Genomic DNA, 19,431 nt, shown 5'->3' with positions numbered 1-19,431 from the left:
GGACACTGGGGTTGCGCGAGAGGTAAGAACAGGATGCCTGTTATGTTCTGCATTGGGACAGCTACATGCTAAAAGTCAATTCTGAGTGGTATACCCCTTTCATTTTACTCTATCAGTGCACTGATTGGCTCATGGGGAGCGAGGGGAGTCGGGAGCCTCACACACAGCCGCGGCGCTGTGCAGGTAATGTATGCTCCGGGCCAGGGGCTGCGGGGAGTTACAGGGGCCGGGTCACATACTGGAAGCGGAATCCAGTATGTGTCACAAACTCGCAGCCTGAAATCTGCTGCGGATCCAGTATGTGTGAAGCTAGCCTTAGCACAGATGTGAACCTATCCCAAACAAGAGGCCCATAACAGGATGGAATCACTATAACTAATAGGATAATAATACCCAGCTCCGGCTTGTCCAATAAACTTATGAGGATGCGAAAGGGCTTTAAGTCTTGCATTAATGATTTCTCCAGATTCAGTTCTTTTCCTTGTAAAATTCCCACCATCGCCTGCATAAAGACAAGCACAAAGAATTATTAATATATTTGCTAATGTATACTTTTTCTGCATTGTATAATTTTTATTTTTTTTGCATCAGATCAGTCACAAAGTGCAAGACTTGACCATGGAGTAATTCCAGCCATTGTACCGATAGAACCATGTTACAGCCAGACACTGGTGCTAGGTACTGGACTTAAAGGGAACCAATCAGCCCAATCCCTACAGCACTGTATAAAGCTCCTGTGCAGCTCACGACACACATCGGCCGCAGCTTTATAACCCAGAAAATGGAGTTTAATCCCCACGTGCGGCAGGGAGAGGTGCAGCTGGTAGTGATCTGGGCGTCTCCCCGTCCATGTCTAGTCAGCACGCTCACCGGGGAGGATTGACAGGGAGGATTCCCTTTTAAGCAACACTGTCACCTCCTTTAGGAGTTTTCATACCTTATTTTATATCATACATCATGGTGCTAAAAAGTGATTTTTTTATCATCTGCAGATTGTGCTAAGTGGGGGGGGATGGGCTTCATGGCAACAGCGCCACTTAGCCACGCCCATAGCACCATGATTGGCCCAGCCCCTCCATGATGACATCGGCACATAGGCCCTGCCCCCTCAACGCCCATTGGCCCCACCTAGAGGTGGTGGGGCCTAGACCTTAAGGCCAGCCTGTTCCAATGGTCGTTTAGGGGGCGGGGCAGATGTACCTATGACGTCAGGGAACTGAACTGCAAAATTTACCCTTTACACCTGGGTAGAGAAGTCAGAATGCAAAAAGGAAGGGGGCAGTGTCACTTTAAAGCTCATCTGTCCGCAAAGTCCATACAACATATCAGCATTCAAAATATTCCGTGTGTGGTGCCAGGGGGGGTGGCTGGAATTCAATCCCACTTATATAAAAAGCAAAAGAAATTGCAGAAAAAAGCATGAAAAACCAAAAGTGATTTATACACCCATACGTAAGAGGCAATGCTTCCGCTCACTTACAGAACCTCTGTCTCAGCTTGCCGCATGATCTCAGTGATCAGCTGACAAGAGATAATTTGCTTGTTTGTTGGCCGATTGCTAGATCTTTTACACAGGGAAATCACTGGCACATTCGGCCTATAACTGCCCCGTGTAAAAGGCTCTTATAGGAGAAATCTGTCCAGGATGTAAAAACTCAGGGGCTGGTGGGGGAAAAAAAAAAAACAAGTTATAGTCACCTGTCCTGGAGGCCGCACAGAGCTGCGTCCTGCTCCTGGACTCCGCCGGCTGTCTTCTGAGCTCTTTCCCAGGTCAGTGACGGGGGTGGGACAGTCACTGATTGGCTGAGCGGGCTAAATCCCACCAGTCTGTGATGTACCTGCGACCGTGGAGAAGATGACAGCTGGCAAGGTCCGGGAGATCTCAGAGTAGGTTTTCACTGAGCAATAGGTGAGGAATTAGGTGAGGAATTGAAGAGGAATCCGCTCTTATTTCAGCTTGAAATTACTCCTGTAAAATATGTACATAGCAACGTCCCATTGTGTTCAATGGGATTTCTGCTCTGTTGTTCACACCGCAGAATTTCTGAGCAGAATTTTCTGCCACTGATCCACTTTCTGCCCAAAGAATTGACAAGTCAATTCTTTGGCCCCATTAACACTGAGCAAGAACAGTGGAATTCCACCATGCTCAGGGTCCTGCTTTGAGTGAAGGAGAGGGCACATGCGTCTGCTTCCTCCCCTCTCCGCTCAAAGGAATGACATGTCACTTCTCTGAGTGGAGAGCGGCGGGAGCGGAGGAGCACGCGCCCTCTCATTGACTCAAAGCAGGAGACTGAGCACAGCGGGATTCCCGCAGCGGAATTCCGCCATTCTTGCTCAGAGTGAACGAGGCCTTTGGGCAGATTCTGCTAGAGGAAACCTATAGAAGTCTATGGGGGATTAAATTCTGCTTGGATTCTGCTCCTATTCTGCCAGAGATGAATAGACGAGGAATTTCAAGCAGATAACTTTCCTCTACAATTCCTCGAGAATCCCTCAGTGTGAAACCACTCTTATGCGACACTGCTTGGACTCCGGGAGCGGTAACCATAGTGTCTTTTTTATTTCTCCCCCACCCCGTAATGATTTTTTCCTTCCCGACCGGACTTCTCCTTGAAAGGGAACCAGTCATGCCCCTGGTGGAGTGTGAACCTTCCCCAGTATCTTATAGCTGGTGCCCACAGCTCTTCGAAGCGATGCCTGACAGTCTCCGGTGGGCGGCAATATTAAAATATCACTCATCACTTCTCTCAGCACCCAGTAACTAGGCATTTGTGCAGAGCAGCAGCGGCATGTCTTATGACATGTGAAAAGTTATTTGAAATGACAGGAACACTTTAAGGATTAATTTGTCGCATCCTTTGACAATTCCATCAGATCTGACGGCAAGAATAGCACAGGTACGATGAGCGACACAACCAACCCCACTATAAGTCAATGGGATCCATGTTCCGGCGGTTTCTGCTACGACTCCATATGTGAACAGCGCCTAAAGATTCCCCAATTAGCAAATATTTCATTTCAGATCATTTCTGTCTATAAGGATTACCTGTACTAAGAGATCCTTAGAGAATGTATTGAAGTAGTAAGACGCATGTTCATCCGGATTGCTTTGTCTTGTACTTCTTGGTCCTATCATGGTCCCATTGTTATCGAATCCTAAGAAACACATATTATTAGCCATTTACCTCTATACCAGGTGATAGGTCAATAACATAGTGTACATAAGTGGTAACTCACCAAATGTGCGGTCCCCAAAGTGACAGCATAAGAGATAGCACAACAATATTCAGTAATAGAAGGTGTATATATATATATATCTCATATGTAGAACATAATAGAAAAGCATCATCATCATCATCAATCATTTGAGAGATCATAGAACAAAGACATGTCAGCAAGGCCTTTACATGATGGATAATTCTGTTATATTCCTTTGCTTCCATTGGAAACACAGGAGTTTGGATTGAGGTCTATGACCACTTGAAGTGACACTGCCCCCCCCCTTTTGCTTTCTGACATTTCTACACAGGTGTAAAGGGTAAATTTAGCAGTTTTCATACCTTATTTTATATCATACGTCATGGTGCTTGTTCAAGTAAAAAGTGATCTTTTATCAACTGCAGATTGTGCTAAGTGGGTGAGGCTTCACGGCAACAGCGTCACATAGCCCGGCCGACAGCGCCACCGCTGGCCCCACCCTTCCATGACGTCATAGGCCCCACCCCCTTGACGACCATTGGAAAAGGCTGGCCTAAAGGTCTAGATCCCACCACCTCTAGGTCGGCCAATGTGACGATGTAGTCACGGAGGGCGGGGCCAAGGGTGTCGCTGTTGCTGTGAAGCTCCACCCACTTAACACAATCTGCAGTTCATAAAAGATCACTTTTTACAGTACTTGAACAAGCCCCATGACATATAAAATAAGGTATGAAAACTGCTAAATTTACCCTTTACACCTGTGTAGAGAAGTCAGAATGCAAAAAGGGGGGGGAACAGTGTCACTTTAAACTTTTCACCTGCTTCTGGCTCTGTTTATCGTGTATATGCTGGAGCCACATCTCTGCAGAACAGCTGTTTTCTGGAAAACCCCTTTAAAACCAAGCAATATATAAAGTAAGCTTTTCTGTGTCCTAGGCGCTCAGCCATGTGCCCCTCCTCCTTACTATTCTGTGCTTGTAAATTCTCTGAAGCAGGAACCTCCATCGCTTGCCCTGTACAATGTTCCTTAAGGGAGCTGCTACCAGCTGTGTTTGTAATGTGTACAGTATACCGCTCCACGTTCTTGTGTTCCCTCAATCCCTTTAGAGAAGACGGCATCTCGCTACAAAATTAAGAAGCTCAAACGATTTAATAAGGAAATCCTTTAATCAGAGATTTTGGATAAGTAGCTACTAAAGCTGTTACCACTGTCCAATAAAAGTCACACCGAGGACTCCTGGAGCAAACCCTCAATCTAGATGAAAGGGGTATTCCGCTCAAACGTTTGATATGTTACTGCCCAGGGTGAGACTAACAATTCCTTCCATACTTATCTATTCAGTCTCCTTCCCCCAGTTCTGAGCTGCTGCTTTTTATGCTGAAAACCTAACAATTTGTGCGTGAGCCTTTCTCTGTCTCCACCTCCTCTCCCCTCCCTTCTGAGACGGCTGATGTAAATAAGTCCTTGACTGGCTTTATCTGCAACAATGTAGCTTCTTTGTAATGCTGGGAGGGTTAATCACAGTGAGTTTAAAGGGGTAGTGCGGCAGTAAAGAATTATTCACAGACTAACACACATTACAAAGTTATACAACTTTGTAATGTATGTTATGCCTGTGAATGGCCCCCCCCGTGTCCCACCACCGCCACCCGTGTACCCGGAAGTGTGATGCGCTATACTCACCTGTCACGTGCCGACACCCGTCTCCGATCTTCAGCGAGTGACGTCTTCTTCGGGCGGCCGGCGAACAGCTCAGACTGTCCCGAATGCCGGCCGCCCTCTGCAGCGTCATCCGATGCTCAGCTGCGATTGGCTGAGCATAACTGTGCTCAGCCAATCGCTGCTGAGCACAGTTGTGACGGGGCGGAGGGGGGACGGGCGGCAGCGACTCGGCCGTCCGTCCGAAGATGACGTTTGGCACAAGATGGCGGACGGCCCTCGACACGGATCAGGTAATGTATAACGCACCAACACTTCCGGGTACACGGGTGGGGGTGGTGGGACACGGGGAAGGGGGCGATTCACAGACATAACATACATTACAAAGTTGTATAATTTTGTAATGTGTGTTATTCTGTGAATAATTTCTGAGCGCCGCACTACCCCTTTAACACCAACTTGACCTCAGAATAACCCTCCCAGCATTACAGAGAAGCTACAATTTCACAGATAAAGCCAGTCAGGGACTTGTTTACACTATCTGTCTCAGAAGGGAGGGGGAGGAAGGAGAGACTGAGAGAAAAACTCATACACAGATTTTTGCATCTTCAGCAGAAAGTAGCAGCTAAGAACTGGGGGAAGGAGACTTAACAGGAATTCCTGGAATTAGTCTCCAAGGTTAAGAATTTTGAAGAAATGATAGCAAGTCAGTCTAAGAAAGTTTGGGAACGCTATAAAAGAGTATGGAAATATTGCACGGATTGAGAGGGACTCCTTACTTAATAATTTTTTTTTTCCTGATTCCCCCACACTGCTTTGGGAGTAAGGGAAGGTGGGTAGGGGATTGAGGTAGGCTGGTTAATTGTTTCAATTGATTTTTAAGTTGTTGTCATTAAATGGTGCAAAGTATAGGCAATTGTACAAATTGTATGGGATGAATTTTTAAAAATAAAAAATATTGGGGGGAGGTAACCAAGAGCTCCTTCTTTCTATGGTAATAATGAGATGTACCAGCTCACCTAGCAGCCAGGCATAGAGCCTTCGATTCAGTGACATATCTCTCCGTAAGACCACGCGTAGAGCAGCTGACAGAATACGGACCATGTCAGGACGAGTTGCCTGGGTAAGAATGGAGGACAAAAAACATATGTTGAATCATTGAAATTCTGTTCAGACATCTATATAATAGTATATATAGAGTATATTTTACATTTAAATCACAGAAAGCATAAGGGTACTACTACACAAAATTATTTTTCAATGATTAACAATCACAAAAGACCGCTAGGGCGAAAGACCTCAAGTCGTTCACCCAATTACACGATGATCGTTACTTATGATCGTTTTTGCAGTTGTCCTGTCCTCACTACTGCGGACGACCGAACGACATCTTATTACATGCGAACGATTTGCAAACGATCAATGATAAAAATAGGTCCAAATTCTATTAAATTTCTCGTTGGCCATTTATTCGTTGTCTGCTATTACACTAAACGATTATCGTTCAAATCCAAACAATGTAACAATTTTTTGAACGATAATCGTCCCGTGTAATAGGGCCCTAAGGTTCTGGTCACACTGCTGTTTTTTCGCTATTATTCCAGGGTCTCAACTAATCTTTGACAGCAAGAATAGCATAGTGACCTCAATATCTAAACGGTAGGGGTGCAGACTAATACTGGTGACCTATCAAGAAAGGCTGGAGAGCCCCTTTAAATATATCACAAGATGTATGAAGCGACGCAGTCTACAATAACAACCTATAGTGCTGGTATAGGGAAGGAAATCGTCACACATATTGGCTTAAAGGCTTTAACCTCCACCACAGAGTCACAGTCTGCTTTTACACGGAGAAACTGCTCCTTAGCGACATATGGAGTAAGAAGATTAATGAGTTCTTGGAAAAAGAAGCAGTAACAGAGAGCCTGTGGGATGAGCAGGGTGGATCTATTTTTAACATTTCTTTATTGTATAGGACAACCGGGGGTTTGTGACAAGGGATATACAGGCAATATACGGACAGAAGTTGTTTCAATGTCTGCAGTGCAAGACATAGACAGAACTTCAGTACACTGATATATTAGTTTCTTCTACCTGACATTTTAAATAAGGGACCCTTATGTAGGATATGAATCTGCCCCACCAGCACTTTGGATGTAAGTCTGACTTGTATCACAACCGCGGATGAGAAGCGCATATTGGGAATACTAGTAAGGAACCAACGTAACTAAAAATGTATTGAGTTGAATGGGTAAATCATTCCCTGTCAGTCAATAATCCACAATACAAATGACATACAGATGAGAGATGTCTAACAATCTCAGGTCCACTACCTGGCTCATGTGGAAAGGGAAGCAAAACAGGATAAGGTCCAACGTGCTCCTCTGTACCAGTACGCTGGAATCCTGCACAGATGTGCTGACTGCCTCCACCTAGAAAAGGTCATATACGGAAGGTTAAAAGGAAAGTATCCCACAACTAAACAATTCTTAATTGATCAAAAAATAAATTTAATGTCTATATAACTCCTTCCTAATATTAACATAGATAGATGCTAGATGTTAATGCTTTCTACTGCAGCCAACTTTCTCTTAAGCTCTTTAATAAAAAAAATTCACTTAGTTTCTCTTCTACAGCTTCCTATGTGAGCTCTATTTTCATTCTACACATTGTACACAGCTTACATAATTCTCATCTGCAAATTGAAAATTGTCTTGGCTGTCCGGGCATGATGGGAAGTGTAGTTTTGCAACAGTTGGAGGTGCTCAGGTTCCCTATCAGTGCTCTACAACCCGTGTGAGCTGTCCTCTAAGGTTTCTCTACCTCGTGTTCACAGGAAAACGGAGCTGATTGATTTATCCTATTTTTCTCCTAGTAACAGTTAAAGGGAATCTGTCACTAGGTTTTTGCTGTTTAAATGAGGGCAGCATTTACTAGTGACAGAAATGCGGAACAGAACAATGTATTACTTACATCACTTTGTTCAGCCGTTCTCCTCATATGCAGAAGAATCGTTATCTTGCCACACCCCTCCTCCCTCCAGCTGTTGGTTGACAGTTGACTCCCTATACACAGCACGGATAGATAACTGCCAAGCAACTGGTGGGCAGAGTTATCTGCTTCTCATGAATATCCAGGACTACTGGGCCCATGCACATAATGGAGAGGACTACTTATTGTCCATGTTATTCAGGAGGAGATCTCTTGATCAGCTGCACAGAACAATGTAAGTGATGCATCATTCTGTTCAGCTTCTTTGTCACTAGTTGATGCTACCCTTAGATAGGACACAATAAACCTACTGACAGAGGTTTTTTTTATTGAAGACTATTTAGAAAATTGTTTAGTTTTCAGCAAGTAATAAATAATAAGAAGAAATAAAGTGCAAATGTGTCTGTGGCCTTTAATTTCGTGGCCCCATATATGTGGCTGGCAAAGAAAGTACTAGATCCCCAACACAAGGCATAGCCTCCCCCCCGATTCACCCACACGAAGACCAACCATAGGTCATAACAATATACTGCGTCTTTCTATGTTCAGGAAAATAAACAAGTAATGAAAAATATTTAACAATTTAGCTCCTACTAATCCTGCAAAAAAAGATTCTTCAGTGTTTTGAGCTCCTCCAGATGTGATCAGGAAGCGCTGGTCAGTAATGGACTGAAATGAATGGGGTCACGTGACAGTGATGAGTGTGGATGGCAGAGAGCAAAAGGCTCATTAATATACAGAGAGAAGGAGAAAAAAATCCCATTTAAAGCGTTACACCCCACCAGCACTGCAATAAATGACCCAAACCTAGTCATCTTACACATAATGGAAACAATATAAACCCTGACAATGTGATGAATTACACCAGAACGTTAATGATGCTTCAAAACAATGGTTTTCTGTGTGTGCAGCATAGCGAAGGGTACATACATATGGTATTCTAGGATAATGAATATAGGTATCCTTAATCTAAATAATAAAAAAAATGTGTGTGTGTGTGTGTGTATATATATATATATATACACATATACACACACACATAAATATATACATTATATATATATATATATATATATATAGTACAACGGGATTAAAGATGATGCGGCACAAGTCCAATACTTGGTGAATATTTATTTATTACATGCTCGTGGATACAAACAAGTAATCAGGCTACGATCGCTCACGCTCTCACCGCGCTTCCTCTCGGCCCATCATATATATGCATACACACACATACATACACAAACATACAGATATAGCAAGTGCAAAATGAACGTCAGGGACACGGCAATTTATTTACATAGTTCCTTCGCATAGTATTAAAACCATTTATTTGGTGCTATATCTTTAGCATGCCTGACTATAGAATAACATGTAAATACTGCAAATATATGCATCCCTCCATCTATGTATCCATTAGAGATGAGCGAACCTGGAGCATGCTGGAGTCCATCCGAACCTGAGCGTTCGGCATTTGATTAGCGGTGGCTGCTGAACTTGGATAAAGCACTAAGGCTATGTGGAAATCATGGATATAGTCATTGGCTGTATCCATGTTTTCCAGACAACCTTAGAGCTTTATCCAAGTTCAGCAGCCACCACTAATCAAATACTGAACGATCGGGTTCGGATGGACTTGAACCCGGTTCGCTCATCCCTAGTATTCATCTATCACATGGATGAGGAACCTTCAGCCCTCCAGCTGTTGCAAAACTACAATTCCCATCATGCCTGGGCAGCCGAAGCTTTCGCTTCGGCTGCCCAGGCATGATGGGAATTGTAGTTTTGCAACAGCTGGAGGGCTGAAGGTTCCCCATCCATGATCTATAACATACTATAAAGCAAACTTAAAGGGGTATTCCAGTGAAAGTTTTTTTATACTTTTTTTCTTTCAAATCAACTGGTTTCAGAAAGTTACATAAATTTGTAATTAACTAAAATTTTGAAATCTTAAGTCTTCCAGTACTTATCAGGTGCTGTATGTCCTGCAGGAAGTGGTGTAATATTTTCAGTCTGACACAGTGCTCTCTGCTGCCAATTCTGTCCATTTCAGTAACTGTCCAGAGCAGAAGAGGTTTTTTTATGAGGATTTACTACTGCTCTGGACAGTTCATATCTCAGACAGAGGTGGCAGCAGAGAGCACTGTGTCAGAATGGAAATAATCCACCACTTCCTGCAGGACATACAGCAGCTGATAAGTGCTGGAAGACTGGAGATTAATACAAATGTATATAACAGTTGATTTGAAAGAAAAAACATTTTGCCAGAGTATCCCTCAACTGGTTTAGGAATACTAGCATACACTAGCATGATGGCAGGTCTTACCATTAATTCAATGTCACTTCCAATGATGTAAAGCTGGTCTTCCATGGACAGTTTCCTATTCAGGTGCGATAGAACATAGGTGATGCCAGGCAGGCGGACTGCAGGGCTGGTGAGAAGACTGCCCCATAGAGCACTATAGAAGGCAGACTGCTCCACCGCTGAGGCCACCTTCTCCAACAGGGTGTTTGTTCTAGAAGACGGAGAAGATATTACAATATATCAGGTTATTGATAAACTATTCACATGAAAAACTGTTCATAGCTCACAAGTAAAGCCCATTCCCACATGGCAAAAAAAAGGCGCCGGCGCCATGAACACCGCTTGAAATTCTTGATTCAATGGGATTTCTCATGCACCTCTGCTTAAAGAATTGCTCTGTGTGAACGGGCCCAAACAGTGGAATCATTTTCTCGTACAAAAATATATGACAAAAAAATACTTATTAAAAAAATAAATCAATATATATTATATACTATTGCTTGTTTGCAATGAAGAAAAAAAGCACCTTTTAACGAATTGGGGAACAGTGGCTCGTTCTTGAACCAGTTTAAGGGGTACTCAGTTGGTTTTAGAAAGTTGTACAGATTTGTGATTTTTAAATAGAAGTAAATTACAAGTCTTCCAGTACTTATCACCTGCTGTATGTCCTGCAGGAAGTGATGATTTCTTTCCAGTCCGACACAGTGCTCTCTGCTGCCACCTCTGTCCGAGATAGGAACTGTCCAGAGCAACAGCAAATCCCCATAGAAAACCTCTCCTGCTCTGGACAGTTCCTGACATGGACAGGGGTAGCAGCAGAGAGCACTGTGTCAGACTGAAAAGAATACACCACTTCCTGCAGGACATACAGAAGCTGATAAATATGGGAAGACTTGAGATTTTTAAATAGAAGTAAATTACATTTTAATTTCCTGAAATCAGTTGTTTTGAAGGAAAAAGATTTTCCTTGATCAAATGATGGATAAAAGCAGTGGCAGTAACACCCCCTTCACTGTAAACATACAGATACGAGCAATGGGGGAGATTTATCAAACATGGTGTAAAGTGAAACTGGCTGGTGTAAAGTGAAACTGGTGGAATCTGATTGGTTGCTAGGGGCAACTGAGCCAGTTTCACTTTACACCATGTTTGATAAATCTCCCCCTATATGTTTGGCAAGGCAAAAGAAAATGATAAAGCAACATTCTGCCATGCTTGAGGGTGCCTGGCTGTCTCCTACAACGTGTCATCCATCATACATTTGCATGATTTGTTTTCTGCAGCAATCACTTTACAGCACTGCTGTAATGTGCTTGATGGCGCTTACCTGTCATAATATTCGGAACCCTCCTCCAAGCCTGGTAGAATACCAGTGAGCAGTCCTTGCAGGCCTGGTTTTAAGGTCTTGCCCAGAGGTAGGTAGTACATCTCATACAGACTAAGTAACGCTGGCTTCACCGACATGGCGGCGTTTGTAAGTAGTGGGAAAAGGCCGGCGCTACAAAGAAAAGACAAAAACCGCGACATAAAAATGCAGCACAAAGAACGGTACGACGGCCGGTGGTTATCCTAGAAGTCACCCACCTGTACAGAAAGAGGTCTTTTGCCAGGCGCTTTGGTCCAATGATTTTGAAGATGATTTCGTAGGTTTCTAGCGCCTTCCGGTGGACACCCCCTGGCAATGCTGGATGGAGACATTGTGCCAGTCGTTTTCCTATTGTTAACTTTTTAGGGACGACTTGGTACTTTGCATTATTTTGTAAGACCTGTCAAAAAAAAAACAAAAAAAAAGGATCTTTTTAATTGCATCAGACAGGAAAGACATTGCAGCCTGTGGCCTCCCGTCATGTCTGGAGTGAAGACGGAATTATACATGGCCATCTAGAAGCAGCTATACCAGGAGGTAGACTACAGATACAGCACTGCTTACTACTCAGCCTCACTGGGATTACTGGATAGGACTACTCTTTCACCCAGGAAAATCTTCTCTATAGTAAGGGGGCGTCTTAGGAGTAAGGGGGCGTCTTAGGAGTAAGGGGGCGTCTTAGGCTGGGTTCACACTACGTTTTAGCAACCCATTTCTTTTTAACCGTTTTTTTGCAAAAATACGGATGAAAAACGGTCAGAAAAAACATAGATGCATGTGTGTGCGTCCGTTTTGATCCGTTTTTCCATTGACTTACATTACAAAAAAAAAAAAAAGGATCAAAACAGATGTTTTTATGTCCGCTAAAAAAAACTGATCTGTTTTGATCCGTTTTTTTATTTTATTTTATTTTTTTATATTGTAAGTCAATATAAAAACGGATCAAAACGGATGCACACACTTGCATCCGTTTTTTCTATTGCAAAAAACGGATTGCAAAAACGTAGTGTGAACCCAGCCCTATACATCGTATGTTGTCTTATAGGGCGGGTGCTGAAAAAATTTCGCAACTGGACTGGAGAATCTGCGGAAGCCGCATACGGTGGGGGGAGCTAGAAAACGGCCACATCCCCACCATATGCGACGACCGTATGAAAGGCAGAGCAAGCTGCAGGCGTCCGGGGTATGGAAACAAAAGAGATATGGTAGAGTGGCGCTGTGCCCAGAAAAACATCTCTGTCACCTGTTTGGCCGCCCTTGTATCCTTCCGGTATTACTGTACCTCCTTCTCTGCTGTCTGATGTTTTTATTAGTTTCTATTTGGTGTGTGTAGGTAGAGGGGTAGTTTTATACGGTGAGTATATCCCAAACTCTATGGGGAGATTCCTGGCGGCTGCAGCAGCCAGTTGGTGTTTCTATCCACTAACGTTTCATCTGCCGTAGCTCAACGCAGCGGCAACAGGACATCACGATCTTATTATCTTGTACAGCCATTAGTTACAGTGCAACTTGGGCAGTAAAATAAAAAAAACGAAATAAATGAAAAAATAAAAATAAAATTATATATATATATATATATATATATATATATATATATATATATATATATATATATACACACACACACACACACACACACACACATACGTTACAGTATATGAGTCTGTATCAAGCTGGTCACTGGAGACGCTATAATAGGGGAAATAACATCTAGCACAGGGATGGGGAACCTTTGGCCCTGCAGCGGTTAAAAAACTACAATTCCCATCATGCCTGGATAAACAAAGCTAACACTTTGGCAGGCTAGGCATGATGGGAATTGTAGTTTTGCAACAGCTGGAGGGCCAAAGGTTTCTCATCCCTCATCTAGATAAAGGTGCAGAACCTTCAGAATAGAGTCTAACAACGGTCCATGTTTGGTATATATAAAATCCACACCAGCGATAACACGGCTACGAGGGTGTACAAGGTGTGCGCTGTGAGGACTAAGAGCACAAGAACAGGACATCTCCTCCATTTCTACATCAATAAAGGCCAAACTAGAGAATAAATCAACCAAATCGCTACCTCAGGAGGGCGCAATGTGACAGGATTCAGAATCCAGTACTGGCACAGCCACCAAGTACAGAGCACCGCATATACTGTATATACCTAGTACAGAGCACCGCATATACCGTATCTACGAAGTACATAGCACCGCATATACTGTATATACCAAGTACAGAGGACCGCATATACTGTATATACCTAGTACAGAGCACCGCATATACCGTATATACCTAGTACAGAGCACCGCATATACCGTATATACCAAGTACAGAGCACCGCATATACTGTATATACCAAGTACAGAGCACCGCATATACTGTATATACCAAGTACAGAGCACCGCATATACTGTATATACCTAGTACAGAGCACCGCATATACTGTATATAGCAAGTACAGAGCACCGCGTATACTGTATATACCAAGTACAGGGCACCGCATATACTGCATATACCAAGTACAGAGCACCACATATACTGTATATACCAAGTACAGAGCACCGCATATATATACCAAGTACAGAGCACCGCATATACTGTATATACCAAGTACAGGGCACCGCGTATACTGTATATACCAAGTACAGGGCACCGCATATACTGTATATACCAAGTACAGAGCACCGCATATATATACCAAGTACAGAGCACTGCATATACTGTATATACCAAGTACAGAGCACCGTATATACTGTATATACCAAGTACATAGCACCGCATGTATTGTATATACCAAGTACAGAGCACCGCATATATACACCAAGTACAGAGCACCGCATATACCGTATCTACCAAGTACATAGCACCGCATATACTGAATATACCAAGTACAGAGGACTGCATATATATACCAAGTACAGAGGACTGCATATACTGTATATACCAAGTACAGAGCACTGCATATATATAACAAGTATAGAGGACCGCATATACTGTATATACCAAGTACAGAGCACCGCATATACTGAATATACTGTATATACCAAGTACAGAGCACCGCATATATATACCAATTACAGAGCACCGCATATACTGTATATACCAAGTACAGAGCACTGCATACATATAACAAGTATAGAGGACCACATATACTGTATATACCAAGTACAGAGCACCGCATATACTGTATATACCAAGTACAGAGCACCGCATTTACATACCAATTACATAGCACCGCATATACTGTATATACCAAGTACAGAGCACCGCATATACCGTATATACCAAGTACAGAGCACCGCATATATATACCAATTACATAGCACCGCATATACTGTATATACCAAGTACAGAGCACCGCATATATATACCAAGTATAGAGGACCGCATATACTGTATACACCAAGTACAGAGCACCGCATATATATATACCAAGTACATAGCATCCCACATACATCACAAGTACTATGTTTCCCCCGAAAATAACAGTGTCTTATATTAATTTTTTGCTCCCAAAGATGTGCCTAACCAAGTACAGAGCACCGCATATACTGTATATACCAAGTACAGAGCACCGTATATACTGTATAGTACATAGCACTGCATATATATACCAAGTACAGAGCACCGCATATATACACCAAGTACAGAGCACCGCATATATACACCAAGTACAGAGCACCGCATATACCGTATCTACCAAGTACATAGCACTGCATATACTGAATATACCAAGTACAGAGGACTGCATATATATACCAAGTACAGAGGACTGCATATACTGTATATACCAAGTACATAGCACCACATATACTGTATATACCAAGTACATAGCACCACATATACTGTATATACCAAGTACAGAGCACCACATATACTGTATATACCAAGTACAGAGCACGACATATACTGTATATACCAAGTACAGAGCACCGCATATACCGTATATACCAAGTACAGAGCACCGCATATACCGTATATACCAAGTACGGAGCACCGCATATACCGTATATACCAAGTACAGAGCACTGCATATATATACCAAGTATAGAGGACCACATATACTGTATATACCAAGTACAGAGCACCGCATATATATAACAAGTACATAGCATCCCACACACATAACAAGTACTATGTTTCCCCGAAAATAACAAGTCTTATATTATTTTTTTGCTCCCAAAGATGTGCTATGTCTTATTCTCAGAGGATGTCTTATTTTCGAAGAAACAGGGTATATAGCAGCGTGGATATGTGCCAAGTACATAGCATCCCATAGATATACCAAGTACCTACACCATAGATATACCAAGTACCTACACTCACCCCTTACAGTGTATTAAGACTTCATGTGTCTCCTAATTTCTGTATAACATTACAATAAGCACAAAAAGAGTCAGTAATGTCCCTAAACCACAGATTGTTGCAGTCATGGACCGGACTGTGCAGCTTACTGTCACTGCCTCACCAACAACTAGGGGGGGCCTCACAGTTTGAGAAGCACTGCTCTAGACTCCTTGAAGGGGTTATCCAGTGCTACAAAAACATGGCCTCTTTCTTTCAGAGACAGCACTAGTCTTGTCTCCAGTTCAGGTGCAGTTTGCAATTGAGCTCCATTCACTTCAATGGAACTGAGCAGCAAAACCCCGCCCAAGCTGGAGACAAGAGCGGTGCTCTCTCTGAAAGAAAGTGGCCATGTTTTTGTAGCGCTGGATAACCCCTTTAACCAAGACTCCTTTCTGATTAAATAGACAGATGGACACACACTCTCTGTTCTTCCTCCTCTATAACACAATGTCGACAGATTATATAGCATTATTCTGCTGACGAGTTCCCTTTAAGGGTGGGTTCACACTACGGAATCCGCGCAGATAAGTTCCGGCGGATTCCGTCACTCGTTCCCGTTGGAGCGCCTTTCCGCCAGCTCAATAGACACCATTCTATGGCCGGGCCGATTTTGCTGTCCGCCGAAAGAATAGACATGTCAGTTCTTTCAGCAGAAGGCAAAATCTGCCCGGCCATAAAATGGTGTCTATGGCACAGGTAGATAGGCGCGCCGCCGTGAACGGGTACGATCCACGGAATCCGACGGAATTTATCCACGCAGATTTCGTTGTGTGAACCCAACCTACCCTAAATCAATGTCTGCTATGAACAGGTCTAGAAAAATGAGCACCATTTTCTAGCTTTTGTATTGAGAAATCTGTGTGATCGGAAGTTACAAAGGGGACACGGTCTAGTATGAACTGGCATTTGCTGAGAAAAGTCCTGAATGTCTAAGCAGTTATGGTGTGCATCACTCACATTAATGTATAAGTCTATGGACAAACAATTAAAGGGGAAGTCCTGGGCTTATACAGGGAATGGCACAATGTTGTAATACCACACACATCCTGAGGACAGGGGTGGTGCTGTTATATGGAAGATAGGAGCTACATACCTAAGGACCATATTACACCCACAGATATCTGACTAGTATAGCTGAAACATTTTTGAAGCCCAAACCAGGAATGCACTATAAAAAGGGAACAGGTCATAAAGAAAAGACTAGAATCTCTCCTCTTTTTAAATCTATTCCTGGCTTTGGCTTCAAAAATCTGTCAGATAAATTGGTCAGAAATCTGTTGGTGTAATGGGTCCCTTAGAGTGCCATGGAAAGCGTGAGTAAGGAGGCAGACACCTGTGTTGTGGATATGCTGTACAGACGGACTATGATAACTAAAAGCGATCCCTTGTAAGGCTGAGTTCACACTACATTTTTACAATCCGTTTTTTTTGCATTTGTGTGCATCCGTTGTTTCATTGACTTTGTAAAAAAAAAAAAAACTGATCAAAACAGATTAGTTTTTTTTAACGGACACAAAAACGAAGCTGACCTTACTTTTGTGTCCGTAAAAAAAAAAAAAAAAAAACTGATCCGTTTTGATCCATTTTTTTTTATTTTTTACAATGGAAGTCAATGGAAAAACAGATCAAAACGGATGCACACACCCGGATTGCAAAAACGTAGTGTGAACCCAGCCTAAGCGATCCATCAGTACTCGGCATATGAGGAAGGGTTTGTCCGGCTTTACACTCACCTTGTTCAGCTTCCCGAGAGCAGATATGAGATCGGCCCATTCACTGGAATACTCAAAGTTCTTCAGCGCCTTGTCCACGGCTGCCACATAGTTGCGGTATTTGGAGTCACTCAGTAATTCCACTTCTTCAGTGTTCATTCTCCTCCAAGTCTTCCTAGAGACCAGCTCTATTCCCAGCAGAAACCATCACCTGCAATGACATAAAGGCCGTGAGACCACGTGCTGCTGTACTACAGGGCGCCACAGCGCCAGACGGCAGATCTATATACCCTGACATAGGGCAATGATATGACGGGCTCAGGAGGGGAAAGGAATCAGACTGTGACTAGTACATATAGCATTAGAGCAGGGGGAGGGAACCTTGGCTCTCCAGCTGTTGCAAAACTACAACTCCCATCATGCTTGGGCAGCCAAACTGATGGGAGTTGTAGTTTTGCAACAGCTGGAAAGCCAAAGTTCCCTACCCCTGCCATTAGACAATAGAGCCTCTCACGCAGGGCTGACCTTTACACAGGCATTGTACACTGAAATCCTATAGCCCGGTTCACACCTTCAAGGAATTGGTCAGGATTTAGGTTCAAATGTCAACAAAATCTACAAAACTTCCCCTGACAAACCAAGTGAAGAGATCTGAGCAGAATACGGAAATTTTGACATCCACAATATGTTCACGATTACCATGGATTCTGTATGGAAGAGCAGATTAGCTCCAATGATGGGGCACAATGGGGGAGATTTATCAAACATGGTGTAAAGTGGAGTCTGTGAGGAATGAAAGGTGGAACCTGATTGGTTGCTAGGGGCAACTGAGCCAGTTTCACTTTACACCATGTTTGATAAATCTCCCGCTATGTGTGCGAGGAGTTTAGGCACAGAACCGAATGTGAACACAGTCTAATCTACAGCAGAGATTAAAGGGGTATTCCACTAACAATTCCTTCCATACATGTTATTATCTATTCAGTCTCCTTCCCTCAGTTATGAACTGATAGTTTCTGCTGAAGACAAAAAATCTAAACAAAAAAAAAAACAAACATCTGTGTGAGAGCTTTTCTCTCTGTCTCACCCTCCTCCCTTCTGAGACAGCTGATGTAAACAAGACCCTGGCTGGCTGTATCTGCAACATTGTAGCTTCTTTGTTAGTTCAAACTCCGGAATCCCCACGCACGGACTCGGCGATGAATGCTGCCTGCTATCCGTTTGAATGGGAGGGTGCGTGCCCTCCTATTCAAACAATCAGACAGGATTCAGCGCGCGGAAGTTAGGCACAGATTTTCGGTGCTGATTCTGTTGTGTGAACGGGCCCTAATGCTGGGAGGATTAATCTGAGGTAAAGTTGCTAGTAAACTCACTGTGATTAACCCTCCCAGCATTACAAAAAAGCTACGATGTTGCAGATAAAGCCAGTCAGGAACTTGATTATTTTATTTATTTATTTTTTTTAAATTTAAATAGCCTTTATTACAAAATTCACCATACAAACATTAAAACCCCCTCCATTCATGTCTGGATGCCACCGCAGTTTTTCTACAACTTAAACCAAATATCTTCTTAGGTATTTCATCTCATAACATTTCAATAGAAGTGTTAACATAACATTTCACCTTCCAAAGGGTGCTTATCCATGGTCACCATCAATTCATTACCTCTCTTTTAACTTTTCCCCTCCACTAAATTTACCTTAAACCTTCGTGCCCCAGCCGGTCCCTTCCTCCGTGCAGGGGACCGCAGGAGGACAGAACTCGCCCCCACAGGCTCGGGTATCCCCCCCGCCCCCCAGGCTCCTGCCTCCGCCGGGCCGAGAAGGAGTACAATCACCAGCATCCAAAAAAAAACAAAAA

The 19,431-nt window shown here is 43.0% G+C and overlaps 1 protein-coding gene across 4 annotated transcripts in view; it reads right to left on the bottom strand.

The window, feature by feature from the left end:
- DOP1A (DOP1 leucine zipper like protein A) overlaps window positions 1-19,431 on the bottom strand; it is a 65,883-nt gene that overhangs the window by 38,798 nt on the left and 7,654 nt on the right. For 3 of the 4 annotated variants that reach the window (XM_069974695.1, XM_069974696.1, XM_069974699.1), the window contains exons 2-9: window positions 17,591-17,780; window positions 11,742-11,923; window positions 11,485-11,655; window positions 10,179-10,368; window positions 7,195-7,293; window positions 5,881-5,980; window positions 3,050-3,159; window positions 394-502 (exon numbers count right to left, since the gene is read on the bottom strand). In XM_069974695.1, coding sequence (XP_069830796.1) covers window positions 394-502; window positions 3,050-3,159; window positions 5,881-5,980; window positions 7,195-7,293; window positions 10,179-10,368; window positions 11,485-11,655; window positions 11,742-11,923; window positions 17,591-17,728 — 1,099 coding nt within the window. In that variant the 5' untranslated portion in view covers window positions 17,729-17,780. Of the gene's footprint in view, window positions 1-393; window positions 503-3,049; window positions 3,160-5,880; window positions 5,981-7,194; window positions 7,294-7,834; window positions 7,912-10,178; window positions 10,369-11,484; window positions 11,656-11,741; window positions 11,924-17,590; window positions 17,781-19,431 lie in introns of those variants that run through there. The other variant, XM_069974697.1, reaches the window with a different exon arrangement.

The sequence above is a fragment of the Dendropsophus ebraccatus genome, chromosome 6 (assembly GCF_027789765.1).
Source record: "Dendropsophus ebraccatus isolate aDenEbr1 chromosome 6, aDenEbr1.pat, whole genome shotgun sequence".
Lineage (NCBI taxonomy): Eukaryota > Metazoa > Chordata > Amphibia > Anura > Hylidae > Dendropsophus > Dendropsophus ebraccatus.
Note: the sequence above shows the minus strand (reverse complement) of the source record. Positions and strands in the feature narration are given on the sequence as shown.